Source organism: Clupea harengus, chromosome 1 (assembly GCF_900700415.2).
Source record: "Clupea harengus chromosome 1, Ch_v2.0.2, whole genome shotgun sequence".
Classification (NCBI taxonomy): domain Eukaryota; kingdom Metazoa; phylum Chordata; class Actinopteri; order Clupeiformes; family Clupeidae; genus Clupea; species Clupea harengus.
This window is the reverse complement of record NC_045152.1, coordinates 10,042,945-10,059,687: the sequence shown is the minus strand read 5'-3', so window position 1 is coordinate 10,059,687 and position 16,743 is coordinate 10,042,945. Positions and strand designations below refer to the sequence as shown.

At 40.5% G+C, this 16,743-nt stretch overlaps 2 protein-coding genes and 5 non-coding genes across 7 annotated transcripts in view; 2 read left to right on the top strand and 5 right to left on the bottom strand.

Moving 5' to 3' along the window:
* The first annotated feature begins 1,554 nt into the window (after positions 1-1,554).
* On the top strand, positions 1,555-5,083 carry arl5c (ADP-ribosylation factor-like 5C). The gene is made up of 6 exons (XM_012816897.3): positions 1,555-1,997; positions 2,996-3,056; positions 3,168-3,315; positions 3,646-3,729; positions 3,847-3,998; positions 4,244-5,083. The coding sequence occupies exons 1-6, from the start codon at positions 1,952-1,954 to the stop codon at positions 4,290-4,292; spliced, it is 540 nt and encodes a 179-aa protein (XP_012672351.1). The 5' UTR covers positions 1,555-1,951; the 3' UTR covers positions 4,293-5,083.
* Positions 5,084-7,252: 2,169 nt separating this feature from the next.
* trnac-gca lies at positions 7,253-7,324 on the bottom strand. The gene has a single exon. It is a non-coding gene; the product is annotated as a tRNA-Cys (tRNA).
* A 1,260-nt stretch (positions 7,325-8,584) lies between these two features.
* trnac-gca lies at positions 8,585-8,656 on the bottom strand. Its single transcript has one exon. It is a non-coding gene; the product is annotated as a tRNA-Cys (tRNA).
* A 1,194-nt stretch (positions 8,657-9,850) lies between these two features.
* trnac-gca lies at positions 9,851-9,922 on the bottom strand. Its single transcript has one exon. It is a non-coding gene; the product is annotated as a tRNA-Cys (tRNA).
* Positions 9,923-11,294: 1,372 nt separating this feature from the next.
* Positions 11,295-11,366, bottom strand: trnac-gca. The gene has a single exon. It is a non-coding gene; the product is annotated as a tRNA-Cys (tRNA).
* A 1,995-nt stretch (positions 11,367-13,361) lies between these two features.
* On the bottom strand, positions 13,362-13,433 carry trnac-gca. Its single transcript has one exon. It is a non-coding gene; the product is annotated as a tRNA-Cys (tRNA).
* A 573-nt stretch (positions 13,434-14,006) lies between these two features.
* The window catches only part of lasp1 (LIM and SH3 protein 1), a 16,697-nt gene continuing 13,960 nt past the window's right edge, over positions 14,007-16,743 (top strand). The window contains exon 1 of the mRNA XM_012816835.3: positions 14,007-14,436. Within this exon, the coding sequence (XP_012672289.1) occupies positions 14,368-14,436 (69 nt within the window). The 5' untranslated portion in view covers positions 14,007-14,367. The remainder of the gene's footprint in view (positions 14,437-16,743) is intronic.

Here is a 16,743-nt window from a genome sequence, read left to right as displayed (position 1 = left end):
ATGTACTCATTGGTGCCTGATTGTAGCTCCATTTTGCTTTTTTCAGCCTTTTTGTTTTTAATCTGTGAAAAATTCGTATTTTAATTAAAAACTTTAATCAGAATTAGTGTGTGTATGTGTGTGTGTGTAAGTCTGTTCAGAAGAGAGAGCTCCCTCACAGCATGAAGTCTATATGTAGTTTCACTTTACATTCCTCCTCTTTGAATCTGGTTCACTACTCCTCTCTGTGTAAGTTGACACTTGACTTGGGATGATGGTAGGTTATGCTTTTAAGGTCAGTAGGGTAAGCAAAATAGTTCAGCTGACCACCCCAAGAAACTGCAGGGACAGAAAAAGATACAATTGAGGACAACAACATGGATGAGAGGACAACTAACAGAGAGGTGTGAAACTGTAGTGGAGACATTACAGTCTCGTTTACAGAGATGAAGCAGTACCAAAGGGACTCTCATAATGACTTTTACAGTGCAGTAAAATAAACTCTTTTGATCACTGCAAGTACATGCAGATCAATGAAGTGTGAGTGAAGTATATCCTGGTCACATTGTCTGCTTCACACTCACACACCAATACACACATTTACTTTTGACTCGAGGACTCTGTGAGAAGAGAGAAAAGCTAAGTTTTTGAGTCAAAATGTAACGTTTGATTTGTAAAAGAAATGTACTTGTACTTATTTAAGACTAGCCGTCACTTCTGTATGTGGTTATGAGGGTGAGTGGGTATCTCGGTGGGAGAGAGCTAAATATTCACCATAGTCATGGTTTGTTTGATGATTAAAGCCTTATTGTCATCAGCAGAGCACAAGGATGTGGGCAAAAAAGCGTATGCTGTCTTTGTGTTTGTGATGAAAAAAAGATAAAATGTGCCGATCAAAACAGGAAGCCTTCTGTGGTTCGTTATACACGTGCATGTCTATAAAACCACAATAAGCTAGTTTTGCTGAATCAACGGATACAATTTTGCCAGCTTGAAAGTTAGATTGTATTACAGTTAAACGGTGTAAATATGTATAAAATGCTGCATAGGATGTTGCAAACATATTATGTGGGCTATTGTATTGCCCTGAATGCCTTTGTCATCAAAATCAATAGGCTAATTGTAAATGTAAAAACATTTCCATCCATTGTTATGGTTAATAAGAACAGGGATACAAAAGCCTGTTGCTTTTTCAAAGGAAAGCAGCAACGGCTAGGTAGAAAGTTCCCAGAATTCCAGTGCCTCTTTCACTTTCTGGTTACAACAGTTAATCTGTTAAATTGTACCTATAACTATAACAACTGCGAAAGTGAAATGAATACGAAGAAACACAAATGCTTTAAAGTTACAAGAAATACAATCGAAAGGTCCCGCCCACACCCATACATAGACAGTACAGGGCGATACAAAAAGTGAATGTGGACGTCACCCTGCGTGGGCGACCAATGGCATCATCCGGTTTCACGCCCGTTCAATGTAACGTCATTTTTTGCGTCATGTTCAGAACGCCCCTCGGGTCAATGGAATTCCATTGCCCCGCCCTTGCCGGTGACTCGGTCGACGTAAATCATAAGGGTTTTCCTCCTAGTCTCACTCATCTGTTGGTGAATAGTGAAAGGCAGACATCACATTTTAAGAAGCGAATATAGGCTTTAGTTTGAGTAAAGTAAGGTATCAGGTGTCTGTGTTGAGGTTTAATACCGAACTTGAAAGTTATTTCACATTACTCAATAAAAGCGAAAGGGGCATCCTTTTGGTAGCTCGTTGACATCGCCGCGTAACTTAACGTAGGCTACAGGGTTAGTAGCTAACGTTAGATAGATATCCAGCAACGTTACCTGAGTTAGCGGTTCACGCTGGATCGCCATCCGCTTAAAAGGGGCATTTAAATCTGCTTATAGACGCTTCAGGTAACGTTGTGTTGGGGTGAGGTAGCCTATTGTAAGGAGGTCTTATTTGCAGTTTGTGGAAAATGGGACTGCTTTTCACGAAGTTGATGACGGTGTTTGGGGACAAGGGTAAGTCTGATGCTCACTAGCTAGCCTGCTAGCTACATTTATTTGTTTGGTTTTGTCGTTTCTGCGATGCCGTTTAGCCCAAGCGAAAATGTATATATAAAATTAGTAACAGTAGAGCCATCAACTCATTGGGTGTAGGTTTATATGGACGATTTCTCGCCATAAAAGCCTCCAATGGTCTTGTGAAAACAACAATAGTAACATCGGCCGAGCATTCCGCTAGCGAAATTATCAGCTAACGGTTCGTCTTGGTCCACAAATTGATAGATTTTGAACACTCAGACAATTGTTGTCGATGCATGGTAATGTTCCCCGATCGTTTAAAAATGACATCTGGTCAATTTAGTCCTCTGAGGGTATTTAAATGAACAGACAACTGTTGGTCCCCGAACTAGTTTGTAAGTGTCATTAAACAGATGTGAGTTGAACAGCACAAAGAGAACGTACCGCTAGCACTCGAAGCTGTGTAGTTCAGATAGATAATCGATAGATTCAGCACTGTTTCGAAATGAAAAAAAAAAAATACTACTACTACTACCACTACCAATAGTGTTACTACCAGCACTACCGATATCAACACCAACAATAACATTGGCTGGTCATTTAGATTTTTTGCAGTGATAGATTAACCTAGTTGAAAAGATATTGTAAAGTTTTGAAGTCTATTGTGGTTGGAACAGAGTATGGTAGCCTACTAGTTTTAGCAGTAACGTTTTTTTTACCCTTTCGATTCGGTAACCATGTTGGACTTGCGCAATATTGTTCAGTGACTGCCGTACACGTCTCTATTTTGTTTTGTATCTTCGCTTTTGAGACACTTATATAACCACACAGCCATGACGGGGTCATAGTCATGCTCGGTTCACCTGGAGATTAAGGGGTCAGAGTACGTATATGTTACAGACTGTGGAACACTGTGGTGCCCCCTGCACTTTGACCTAACACGAGTACAGGATGGCTGATGTTTTGTTTTTTCATCCTTTTCGTTTCCCCCTCAGAACATAAGGTAATCATCGTGGGCTTGGATAACGCTGGAAAGACTACAATCCTTTATCAGTTGTAAGTTTGTATAACCATCCTAAAGACTACTCACAATCTTAACACTCCGGTAATTTTCCTCATCATACCTGTATGCTCACATTTTAATCTTGTCATCATCTTGCAAACCAGTTTGACAAAGGAAGCGGTTCAGACGACTCCCACCATTGGCAGTAACGTTGAGGAAATAGCTGTGAGGAAAACACGGTTCCTTGTCTGGGACATCGGAGGCCAGGAGAGCCTGAGGGCCAGCTGGAGCTCCTACTACTGCAACACAGAGGTGGGTTGCTGAGATTTTGTCCTTAATAGCGATAATGACTGCATTTTAATGACAGCTCTTGATACAAAACTGAAAGTATCCTGTCTGCACAACTGTACCTGAGTTGATTTTAGATAACATGTACTCAATCTGTCTCTGTTCCCTAGCTATGATATGTTATCACTCCTTTGCCAACTTTCTTGTAGTTTCCCTCTGCATGAGTTATGTAATTTGGAGGACTGTATCTGTATAAGTATGTTTGTGTGCCAGGCACAGCCAGATAAAGCGTACCCTTCTAATGTTAGTTTTACAACTGCAGCTATAAACATCTGCTCATCCCTTCTCTATTAGATTGTGATTTTGGTGGTGGACAGTACTGACCGTGAGCGGCTGACTCTTACCAAAGACGAGTTGCATCGAATGCTGGCACACGAGGTAAGATTATCACTATCATTTAAGTTTTTTTGTTGTTTGATTGGGATTTACAGATGAAGGCACTAGAAGTGGTTTGACTTGAGTGAGTTCACCCAACTCTCACGTTGTGTCTCACAGGAGCTGCAGAATGCATCAGTGCTGGTCCTGGCCAACAAGCAGGACATCAAGAACTCCATGTCAGCAGCAGAGATCTCCCAGTGCCTCACTCTCAGCTCACTCACCACTCATTCTTGGCACGTTCAGGCCTGCTGTGCACTCACCGGGGAAGGGTAGGTCTAGTTCTGTGTCTGTGTGTTATGTATGAGAATGATTTCTCTGTCGCTCGGTTAGAACCAGATCAGCGAGTAGAATATCTTGCGAGCGTCATAAATTATCAGTTCTCTGGATATGTGTATATACGCTCTGTTGTAGTCCAGTGTGGCACTGTTGTCTGTTAAAATTTAAAATATTTTAAGTATAACTATATGAAAGAGTAAGATACTCAGTCCTTTGTGTTTCCACTCTTGCCCTTTAGGCTCCTGCAGAGTTTGGACTGGATGAGGTCTCGAGTTCTGGCCAGCTAAGCTCCAGGACTGCAGACATTCACACCTTCAAACCATAAAAACATGCCAGCCATCAGCGTATCACCTTCTGGCTCAGTGAGCTTTAAGACACAACTGGACCATGCCTACCTATGAGCCTTTTGTGGCAAAAAGAGAGGAATTATGTGCGTATGTATGTGTGAGTGAGTGAGTGAGTGAGTGAGTGAGTGAGTGAGTGAGTGAGTGAGAGATTGAAACAGACAGAGAGATAACTATGACTTTGTTTACATGCTGGTTGTTGAGTGTGCGTGCATGCCTTTGTGGGTGTGTGGGTCTGAATGAGTGTGTATGTGCGCGCGTATGTGTGAGACACCGTTCTAGTGGTCCACATTGTTTACATAACAAACTGGATCTTTTTGATCCCCATGGAAATGATGAGCAGTCAGGACTGGTGATGTCACTGCCCTACAGTCATATTGATTGAAGATCGCCATTGGGTCAGTGTTCAGGGCCCAGCGGATTGGTCTGTCCAAGGACACTATTATGACATCACAGCGGGAAAGGCCATCGATGGGAAATCTGCAGCTCTGCCACTGGTGCTGCAATTAAGCTATCAATGAACCATTTTACTTGAAGTATTTATAGGGAGCTAATTTGCATTATATAAATGGTTATATGATCATTGTATGCTGGCAAAAACAGACTTTGTTTTTACCGTTAGTTGCTCATGGTTTTTCTTTTTTTTCTTTTTTTTTTTTGAAAAGAAGTATTATATTTTGTGCAAAAAAATACATTTTTGTACAAATAAATGTTATCAGTGCTATGACTGTTAATGTGTCTCCATTATGATTTATTTTGTTGTTGCCAGTGGCAGAAATCAATCATTAGTAGATGTTTTTATGAATGATGAGAAGAGCATGAATCATATTTACCTTACTAGCAGGTATGCACATCAAAGATTCCGTATAAGGTCTACTGGATCTATGCGGTCAACCAACAAGCATTATTCTAGCCTGATGAGCAGAATGTGATGGATTAATAGGACAAAGTAATCAAGCTGCAAAAATGCAATACAAATGTTTATGTCTTGGCAGCTCAGACCAATGGTTCTTTTTCATTTGCTTTCAATTACACTAAGTGTTACATTTGATGACCTGTAAGGTCTGTTGAGATAATGCTCAACAGAAAGAAAGAAACATTTCAGCTGTACAGTTTGAAACCCTTTGTGCTGTTGTTGCAGATTGCACTCCCAAAGTGATCTCTGACCACAGTAGAGAGATGACAATAGCTGTGTGGGTGTGCTACATAACTTCTGGAAGCACAGCCCATCTGAGGTGACCGTCATCCAACACATCATACTTACACAGACATTTGTACTCCAACCAAACAGAATAGCTTTCATCCTCTGAAGAATTTTACTTTCAGTTATTGTCAAAAAGGCTAGATGTCCTTTTAATTAATGCTACCATTTTTCTCATTACACCAGGGATTGTCAGTGGGTGGGGTTAAACGACGCAATCATTCATGATGTCACCTCTAGGGCACTTTTAACACCTACTTTGGTGCTTTGTTTGAGTGGCTCTTGTCAGCTACTCACCAGACCATTCAGTCATCACACGCCATTCATGTAGGTAGTTCTACTGTCCCTGAAATGACTTTCATTCGGCTCAATTTGCATTTTACAGCTCATTTGCAGTCAGCAGTACATCCATGATTTCACTTGTGTGTGGTCCTTTTTGTGTCACTGGCTTTTTCAAAGCAACTATCTACTACTCTATGCTCAAGTTACGCAAATGGCCATGTTGCCATGTGTGACTTTTCCGATCAGATAAAGACACCAGAGGGCAAAGTCTCTCAAAGACAGAAAGAGTAATAGATGATAAAACAAGGTCTTGGGATGGTTTTTATTTTTGTTAGTTAGTATTGAGGCCCCATGCACACAAAGTCTAGTTAGTGTTAGTATTTTTAAGTGATTTGTTGACTTTCACACAGAGAGGCATTTAAGTGAAACCATTCTGTATTTAATAAGCCATTTTCTTCATAAGAGAGTGTCTTTTAACTATTTATGAATACCTCACAGGTAAGTTTCTTCCATGATGTCATCATTTAGATTGTCATAATAAAAATAATAATATCCTATTACCAGGAGGTAGTACCTCATTTAAACACTGTGTATAATAGTACTGGGATACTATTCATAATGAGATAATAATATTACAATTCTGATTTCATAAAAGATGGTGATGGTGACAATGTAAATCAGAATCTTCCATTGTTATGACAGTACCTGAGCATTATGAGACATCATTTTCAAATAGTCATAAAGCAGTGTTATGTTACAATGATCATGTCACATACTAGTCCTTATTTATATTTCATTGCCATTATGAGATACTCTGAAATACTGTCATAATGGTTAGTAAACCATAACACATACATCTCATTACTTACAAATATACTGATATCTCTTTAAGTGTTGGAAATGGTCACCGTGGCCTACAGCAAAATTCTATTCAAGCTTCTATCTGGTCACCTTAAAAGCCTGAAACTGCACCTCTAGAGGCTGCTGCTGACAGTAGTTGTGATGGTACTAAAAAGACAGGTAAAGTGAAGGTGCCTAATGGAAAGGGGTCAGAAAGTCATCAAAAGATAGGAAAAAACTCCATGGCACTCTTCATTAAAAAGCCTTTATTAAAACATGGCTAGATTAACATGTTGCCATGTCATAGCCATGTTTTAATAAAGGCTTTTTTCCAAAGCGGTTCCTTTAACACCAATGATGGGAGCTGACTCCTGTTCAAGAGCCCATTCCTTTTTTTCTTGTGCCTCTCCTGTATTATTTAAAACACATGGGTGCAATTGCTGATAATTCTTTGAAAGACAATGATAACTGATAGCGAAGTACTTTTGTCTGGTGTTGGCTGGATTATGTTTTTTAGGGGTAGGATCCCACCCACCCAGGACCCTGGCGATACCCCTGCCCACACTGTTACCTTAAAACAAGGGGGCACCCGGATTTGAACCGGGGGCCTCTTGATCTGCAGTCAAATGCTCTACCACTGAGCTATACCCCCTCACTTCTGGCTGACTGGTGCTCTGCATGTATCACAGTTTTCATGTATCACGTTTCATAATCATGTTTCATGTACACTATGCCCACAGCATAGTATCTCAGATAATGTCAAAGGAGATATTTGGATTGAAATTTGAATTTGAGATGAAACTGGCAATTGTCTGGAGAGAGGTGGAAATATGAGATCATGCTGAGGTTTACAGATCTGAAAATTCCAAAGATCAAAACACCTATGGCAAATAAAGCAATTTTGGTAGGTTTTTATTCGCAGTTTTGATCTCAACTTATTAACAACATCAGCATCTAATTAAAATGACATACCTTGACATGGGCCCTTTTCCATCACTTCAGGTGAGTTAGTATTTCATAAGATCTCAAATGACCCTACATGTTTATATTAGAATTGCAATTTATAATAACAATACTAGAATTGTAATATTTCTTATATATGTACAGTATATGTATAATATATATAATGATATTTAATGCTTGGGATGATCCCTGGATCGCCCCAAAATAGGGGCCTAGGTCGAGTATATAAGAGTGCACAGACAGTGGCTTTCCTCTTACTCTTAAACCTCTGATCTCTTTGCCCTTTTCTAAAATTGATGTAATTTTGCTGTTGATCTATAAGAGCAATTAGAGGCTTTCCTCAGTCCTCAGGTCTTGACTCAGGCAATGAGTAATACCTCAGTCATTCTGCTTTCTAGAATGCACCTCTATTCTTTCTAGAATGCACCTCTAGGATTCTTCCTAAGCTGTCGATTGTGCTATGTGATTTGATCAACTGAGATCTGTCTTGATTTGGTTCCACCACGGAGCCGTACCTCCTGGTTAGCCTTTTCATTTGGATCCAGTTACTTAATATTTACCCAGTGGAAAATATCAGCTTGTGCATTTTCCCACTCTGTAGATAAGGGATTGCACAGCATGCTCCCAAAGGATACAGATATTTTGGGTACAAGTTTGGCTTTTAAATTAGCCACACATTTCCTTTCAGTGCTTGGAAACTAGTGATGCTGAAATGTTGAATGTATTGATGCAAGGTGTTTTTAGAAGCAACAATATGGCTACCTTTTGGGCCAAACTTTCTTTCTGTGGTAATGAACAAGGAGATTATGTGGATATATTCATGTGGGGGCAGAGGGCGTCCATGTTGGATTGTGGCCCTTTGGGAGGAGCTTTGTTACTATTTTAGTTATTATAGTGCCATTGTTATTCAATCCTGCATTCCTGCCGGAACCTCCATTTTTCTGAAAATAGGGGGCACTCGGATTTGAACCGGGGACCTCTTGATCTGCAGTCAAATGCTCTACCACTGAGCTATACCCCCTTTCTCCCTTTTCCACAATAAAAAAATGGACAAAACACCATTGCCGAGAGAGGTAAATGTTAGGTAACTGGTGTGAATTCCACACTATTCCCATGGGGCAGTATTATAGATGGTACAGAATAGGGGATTTTGGGTGATTTTATAAACATTTATATACCCTGTATTCAACCAGGTATTTCACTTTAAACACAACTGGCAACTGCGGGGAGAGACATAAATGTTAGGGTGAAATGTTTCATGAACATTTAACACTATTTCACATTGATTAGTATTTTAAATGGGGGACCTCTTGATATGCAGTTAAATGCTCTACCACTGAGCTATACCCCCTTTACTCAACAACATTTTCCACAACAGAAACAATTGGCCAAACACCTTTGCAGAGAGAGGTACATGTTAGGTAACTGGTGTGAATTTCACACTATTCCCATGGGGCAGTATTATAATATGGTACAGAATGGGGTATTTTGGGTGATTTTATAAACTCAAAATATCAGCTTGTGCATTTTCCCACTCTGTAGATAAGGGATTGCACAGCATGCTCCCAAAGGATACAGATATTTTGGGTACAAGCTTGGCTTTTAAATTAGCCACACATTTCCTTTCAGTGCTTGGAAACTAGCTGATGCTGAAATGTTGAATATATTGATGCTAGGTGTTTTTAGAAGCAACAATTCACATTGAACACAATTGGCAATTTGATGAACATTTAACACTATTTCACATGAATTAATATTTTACATAGTGCAGAATAAGATTAGAGTGAAAATATGGATTTTGGACGTACAACTCATTTAATAACTTCAAATAGGATGCATTTTCATGTCTTCACATGTATTGTACATCATGATCCAAATGCTCTGTGTTATCCTCAGGTGTTTAGAGCTCATTGTTTATTTGTCTTGCCAGGTAATCCATTGAGGCACGTATAGTGCATGCTGAATTTCTGATGGTAAGTGTTAAAAGAAATAATTTAACTCAATTTTTGGTCTTCCTATGATAATGAATGTACAGAATGTGTAGAATTGTAGTGAGGGGACTTGCGCTCAGCATGTGGGTTATGAGGGGTGATATTTGGTACAGTTTAGTACTGCTGAGGGTTCTATATAATGGAGTGGTTTGATTTGCAGAACAGTGTTTCCTCTATTCCTCTTCACCAAGGCACCTGTGTAGCTCTAGAGTTGTCGTAAAATCAGGGGGCACCCGGAGTTGAACCGGGGACCTCTTGATCTGCAGTCAAATGCTCTACCACTGAGCTATACCCCCTATCTACATTTTCCTCAATAAAAATATTGAGAAAACACCATTGCCAAGAGAGGTAACTGTTAGGTAACTGATGTGAATTTCACACTATTCTCATGGGGCAGTATTAAAGATGGTACAGAATGGGGTATTTTGGGTGATTTTATAAACTCAAAATATCAGCATGTGCATTTTCCCACTCTGTAGATAAGGGATTGCACAGCATGCTCCCAAAGGATACAGATATTGTTGTAGCCGTTTTGGAAATTTTTGTCCGGATATAAAGTTTGCATTTGCCCGAGGTTACTTTGACTGTTACATGATTATATTGTTTCTGTATTTGCATATTGTTTCTTTATCTGCATATTGGACTACCATTTCATTGAACTTTAGGTTGATTGTTTAATTGTCACCTGAACCGCCCATTAGTAATTGTCACCTGGACGGCTCATCAGTAGATCTCACTTGGATGGATTATTAGTAGTGTCACCTGGACAGCTCATTAGGAGATGACTGGGTAGCCAAATGTTGTAAAACATACTTTTTTTTTTTTACCACTTTTCGGTACTAGTTTAGCCTTTTTTAGTTTACTGTTGTTAACTTTGCTTTATTGTTTGAATTTACAACTCGTTTATGTTCACCTTTTTGGAGCCAAAATAAATGGATTATATTCTTTCAAGTTTTGGAGTATCGAGAGTGCGTAATTCACTACCTGCTGACCAGACCCACGGCCTTGACTGGATCTTGGAGTTGGAAAATTAGAAATCATAGAAAGGCTGCCACAGATATTTTGGGTACAAGCTTGGCTTTTAAATTAGCCACACATTTCCTTTCAGTGCTTGGAAACTAGTGATGCTGAAATGTTGAATATATTGATGCTAGGTGTTTGTTAGAAGCAACAATTCACATTAAACACAATTGGCAATTTGATGAACATTTAACACTATTTCACATGAATTAGTATTTTTCATAGTGCAGAATAAGATATTTAGAGTGAAAATATGGATTTTGGACATACAACTCATTTAATAACTTCAAATAGGATGCATTTTCATATCATGTATTGTACACCATGATCCAAATGCCCTGTTCTCCTCAGGTGTTTAAAGCTCATTGTTTATTTTTCTTGCCAGGAGGCACACATGCTAAATTTCTGATGGTAAGTGTTAGAAAAAATTATTTAGCTCCATGTTAGTTCTTCCTATGACAATGAATGTACAGAATTGTAGTGAGGTTCAGTGAAGAGACTTGTGCTCAGTATGAGGGTTACCTTTGATACAGTTTAGTACTGCTCAGGGTTCTATATAATGGGGTGGTTTGATGTGCAGACTAGTGTTTCCTCCATTTCTCTTGACCAAGACACGCATCTGTGGAACTCTAGAATTGTCCTAAAACCAGGGGGCACCCGGATTTGAACCGGGGACCTCTTGATCTGCAGTCAAATGCTCTACCACTGAGCTATACCCCCATTTCTGCAAATGCCAACTGCATCAGGTAAACAAACCCATTATTCCCACTGAATATCTCAAAAGTGTATGTCAAACCAATATTTGATGAGAAATGTCAGAAAAAAACCTTGTTTTACCCAGTCAAATTGTCATATCTAACGTATATTAACCAAAGATATTAGGCTGATGGAAAGGACATGTGTGATGCATCTAATGGAATTAAACTACTGACAGCCACTAGCCCTTGTATTTCCTGAAAGGGGAAAAAGGGGGAAAATGGGGACTGAAATATTCCACAATATACAGGATGTCAAAGGATGTCATTATGTAGTTATCCTCATGCCAGTTGATTTCCAAAGAATGTAGATATTGGGGTATGGCAAGGGGTAAGGGATTTCTAGCAAGATCATCATGTTCAGTTTGTGGGTCATTGCCTTCTGAGAGATGATCAGTTAACTTGACACCATTTATTTCAGCTCTGGGTGCTGTATTATCCTAAAGGAAGGGAGCACCCAGATTTGAACCAGCCTCTTCATCTGTAGTCAAATGCTCTACTACTGAACTATACCCATTGTCCCTCCCTAATGTGACCTTGTGAACTCTTTACACCATCACAATATGGTAGAGAAATTCAAAAGATTACTGTAACTGGTATTTTCGCTACTCTGGAGATTATGGCAAATATGTGCACTATTCATTTGATCAGACCAAATGATTTGAAGAATCTGTAGAACAGAGAACCATTAGCCTGAAAACAGGTGTGATGAGACAGAACAGATGATTTGAGACTAATGAAAAACCTGTGAAACAAAATTTGACTAAAAGTACTGAGGGTTTTGATATTAACTTCTACTTCTCCAACTGTAATGATGTTATCATAATGACTTAATGTGAAGCATAGAAATGGTGCCCATAGACTGAAATTGAACAGTTCAGGAGTAAGGTGAATACCTCCTTCAAGGACCTTTGTATTGTTGGCTAAACATAGAATACAACGTGACATTCAGGGTGCTAGTGTTTCTGGGTTATGGTTTTCTGGTTTGTGGAATGAGCCACTGATGAACCAAGGATTTGAAAGAAAAATGAAAATGCATGTGCACTGATAAAACCTGGGTCTCACATTTACACTCAGTCTTCATAGCCACACCAATACATTAGTTTATCCTTAATACAGTACATGGCGACATACAGAGAGATACTGAGCTACTGATGAAATGCCATGCAGGTATAATGTGTAGCAGCCATGCAACCTCCACATGGACAAAATAGCAGACCTTCTATCTGACCCATAATATATATAATACAACTAAAAACAGGTAGAAAACTATAAGCTAGAGCTCATCAGTACATTTGACAGAACAGCAAAATGCTTTAATTTAAGTATGGGTGGGTCTTGGCTTTGAACAGTAGAACTAATATATCTTGCCTTGCATGCATTCTACGTTGTGTGCATGGCCTGGATCTCAGTTTTTTTGTTGAATTATATGAGACCAAACATAAAGAGTTGAAAGCATGTCCAAGAATTGTATTGAGATCAATATCACTGAATTATAGCCTTTGAGTGAAATGATGAGAGAAAATTTTCCAAAGTCCAAATTAATGCTGTGCAAAATGTAGTGAATGCATCCTTTCCATTTTCCAAATACATAGGCTGCGCTGGTAAACACGAATGACAGACATTAGCGCCCCCTACCTTAAAACATCACAAGCACACGATATTATATAGTAATTGTTATATATGGGCTTCGTACGCATATCACAGACTGATGAGCATGCCGATGAAGCTCACTGAAAGCTACTCTCCATTCCGTTGATCCTGCTGAGAATTGTTTTGAAATATTTACCACAGTAACATAGCCTACATATGAATGCCATGTTTGAGAGTCGTCTACGACATGTCGCACGTCAGTAGTTACGCGGTTATGAGTGTAGCCTATAATGCCACTGATTGTATGAATGCTACCTTCACCTCCATGTGTGCATGTATTGCAAGATGGGACAGCTCATAGTAAAAGAGGGGGCACCCGGATTTGAACCGGGGACCTCTTGATCTGCAGTCAAATGCTCTACCACTGAGCTATACCCCCTTAATCAACGCTGTAAGATATGAAAGATAATATTGTAACAGTACATTATTACCACTTTACACACTAAACACATATAATCATAAATAATGTGAACAGCGATTCATTGAGCTATGTGCACATGTAGTCCAACTCCCTGACGATGACGTCTGTTACACTGACCTACGGTTTCACGGTGTAGCACAAGGGTTAACTTTATTTACAGTTTCACAATAACGTTAGCTTTGTTCGTTGGGTTAAATGTACTGCATCTACAGATTTGTGGAGGACAGCCGAGCGACCCCTCCCCCAATTCACAGTCACACAGACTGCATTTGTCAATGGGTGCAACGTAATCGTTTGAGATCAGTCAGGGCAACCTTCTATTCCATGTGGATGTTCTCACATTTCATCACCTTTCACGAAAACACGAGCTGCAACCAAACGATTCAGTCATGGTGTTCAGGGGGAAGTCTGGCTTCTATAAAAAAAAAATTACAGAAAAGACGGACACAGCTGTAGCCACTCATGAACTTCCGCATTCCTGTGAATGGGAGCCAGTGGGGGTTCCAAACAATGCTTTCACAACCACAGTGCCCCTTAACAGACACATGGAATTTGTGTATAACTGAGTTGACCTGCGCGTATGCCATTGTTATGAGAACAATTTTTAGACTTCTTCACGCTTCAGTTCAAATCCCTTTGCCAATGGACCGCCCTCGTTTATATTCGGTCGTGCGCGCGTCACAACCCAGAGACGCGCGTGCTCGCGCTTTCCGCGTCTGAAATCCGTGCGCTTGACAGCCAGCGGTGGAAGAACATCAACAGCCACCTCAAAGACCGGAAAATTAATTCATCATCCATACGTGAATCTGACGATCTTCAATAGTTTTTCCTTTATATGTAAATATCAAAGGTATTAGTTTTATTCGGGATCTTGCGAACTTCGATTTCGACCATGAATCCGTTGTGTGGCAGATGTAACAAAGTCGTGTACCCCACGGAAAAAGTGAATTGCCTGGACAAGGTAAGCTACTAGCTAGCAACCAAAAATGCATGCTAATACTAGCTGATGTACCTCTTAGTATAATTTATGTTTTATTTTATCATCGCATAATAATCAACACATTTAGAAGGACAGAGAAGTACATATATCATGAAGCAAATCCTTAACGCTACTCCAAGGTAAACACGATGAAATGAGATACATTGTAAGCTGGCAGACCAAGCAGGTTATTCACCAGGAGTCGCTACTATGGAAACTTGTGGCTGCTGTGGCTATGGACCGTCCATCTTGACACACAAAATCAGTCTGTTTCTTTGTTTTTGATGTGTTAGGTTCAGGTTGCATCTTCTTTCCGTAGCTAACGTTACCTGTGTTTATGACACAGCGAGGGAAAGTGCCCGTGTGTGTGGCCTGGGCTGCGCTTGAACATGGCGTGGTAACGTTAGAGATCTGACGTGTCAGAGTCGCATACAATGGGTGGATTCAAAGCAAACCTAATCGCTGCTCTTTCTTCGGGGCAGCTAAATTGGTCTGTGGAGTGTAAAATGAAATGGTGGTTTGGACGTTGTACGAATAATCTTACTGGGAGGTCGGAGAAGGACTGTCCAGTGGCCAATAGTTCAGCCCTAACAGATCGCCAGCTAAGCCCAAACCCAAACAGGCTAGCTACTAGCGCTCTATACATTTCGACAGATGTTGACCACGTAGGCTGGTCTGCAAGGTGATGCCAAAGCTCCGTCTTCTTAGCATTGCATTCATGTGTAAGTAAACAAAATGCCCACAGTTGACCAGTGGCTGGAAACCTTTTGACTAATGTGAACTGTGAAACATCTCCCTATTAAGGTGAACTTTCGGTCTTTCCTATCTGTTCTGTGTCTGGCGCCTTCCACCTGAATAGTAAGCTGCGTCAAGTGCCTCTAAGTTACCTGGTGAAGTTTTAAGCACACTGCTAGCTAGCATATATGACCTTTTCCGCGTAAAGGCAATGTGGTACCTACCAACAATATTGGAAAGTGTGCGAAGGCTCTATTTGAGGTTCCCAGCAGCACAATAACAGATTATGTTGAGTCACCTGTTCACCAGTGGTACAGTAACCGTTTTCAATCAATATTAATTTTCGGACAGGTCGTTTGAAGTTTGCCTGAAAATAGCACATGTAACGTAAGGGTTGTGACGCAGCTTACTGATAATGTAAACATCCGTTTAAGATTCCTTGACAACATGCCCATGAGGGACATGCATGCGTGATGTGAAATGTTTTGAAATTTTAGAGAATGAAGAGATGGATTAATCTCCCCCAGTCTGTAGCAGGGTGGGGTCTGCTTCTGCTTTGGTAGTGTTATTGTGTTTGTGCTTGGATGTGTGTGAGAGGGGTATAGAAGGCTGCCTATCTCAAGTGATAATGCGTTTTATGGCCCTTAAGAGCACGTTAAAGAAATCGATGACCCGGAGACGGCGTGGCTGAGAGACCTTATCAGAAAACAATAAAGCGAGCACCGCAGAGATTCCAGTCCATTATTATAGCCATGTCGGTTTGACCTGTATAAAGCTAGTAGTCTAATCTTTGGTTTCTGTTATTTATGGTTGACCTTATATGGTTATGATGTAACTGAAAGGGGGGCGTTGTTAGTGAGTGACTTGTTAGATACTCCATTCGGGAGAAGAAGGGTGGCTGTGTGTGTGTGTGTGTGTGTGTGTGTGTTTGGAGAACGCCCATATCAAACAAACTCCACAGCTGAGGTGAGCCAAGCTGTGTGTGCACTCAAGCACACCCGGTGCCCAGAGGCAAGCGCACAAACACATGCAGACACACACACACACGCAGACACACACACACGCAGACACACACACACGCAGACACACACACACACAGCACTGTGGTAGGCACACACACACACACACACACACACACAGCACTGTGGTAGGCACACACCACACACTCACACCACACACTCACCCTGAGAGCTGAGGGTGAGGACATACGCACACACTATCCAGAGGTAGGCAGGGAGAGGTTGGGAGAACGAGACACTAAACAAGAATGAAAAGAGAGAGTGAGTAAACAAGAATGAAAAGGGAAAGTGAGTAAAGACTAGGTAGTGAACTAGAGGGTCATAAACTGGATAGCAGAAATGTATGCTAGAGGGATGATAAAAGGATGGATGAAGGAGAAACAGAGAACAACATAAGAGACAGGATATAATGATGGAAGAGAGAAGCGGGCCTGGCATCATTCTTTCATTCCACCTCAGTGCTCCTGTCCCCTGTCTGTCAGGCAAACAGGGCTGACAAGAAGATGCGCGCGCGCACACACACACACACACACAC

Coding starts and splice junctions, on each gene's coding strand:
- arl5c (XM_012816897.3), top strand. CDS start 1,952: ATGGGACTGCTTTTCACGAAGTTGATGACGGTGTTTGGGGACAAGG. Junction 3,316..3,645: donor CCTACTACTGCAACACAGAG/GTGGGTTGCTGA, acceptor CTTCTCTATTAG/ATTGTGATTTTGGTGGTGGA. Junction 3,999..4,243: donor TGTGCACTCACCGGGGAAGG/GTAGGTCTAGTT, acceptor CTTGCCCTTTAG/GCTCCTGCAGAGTTTGGACT.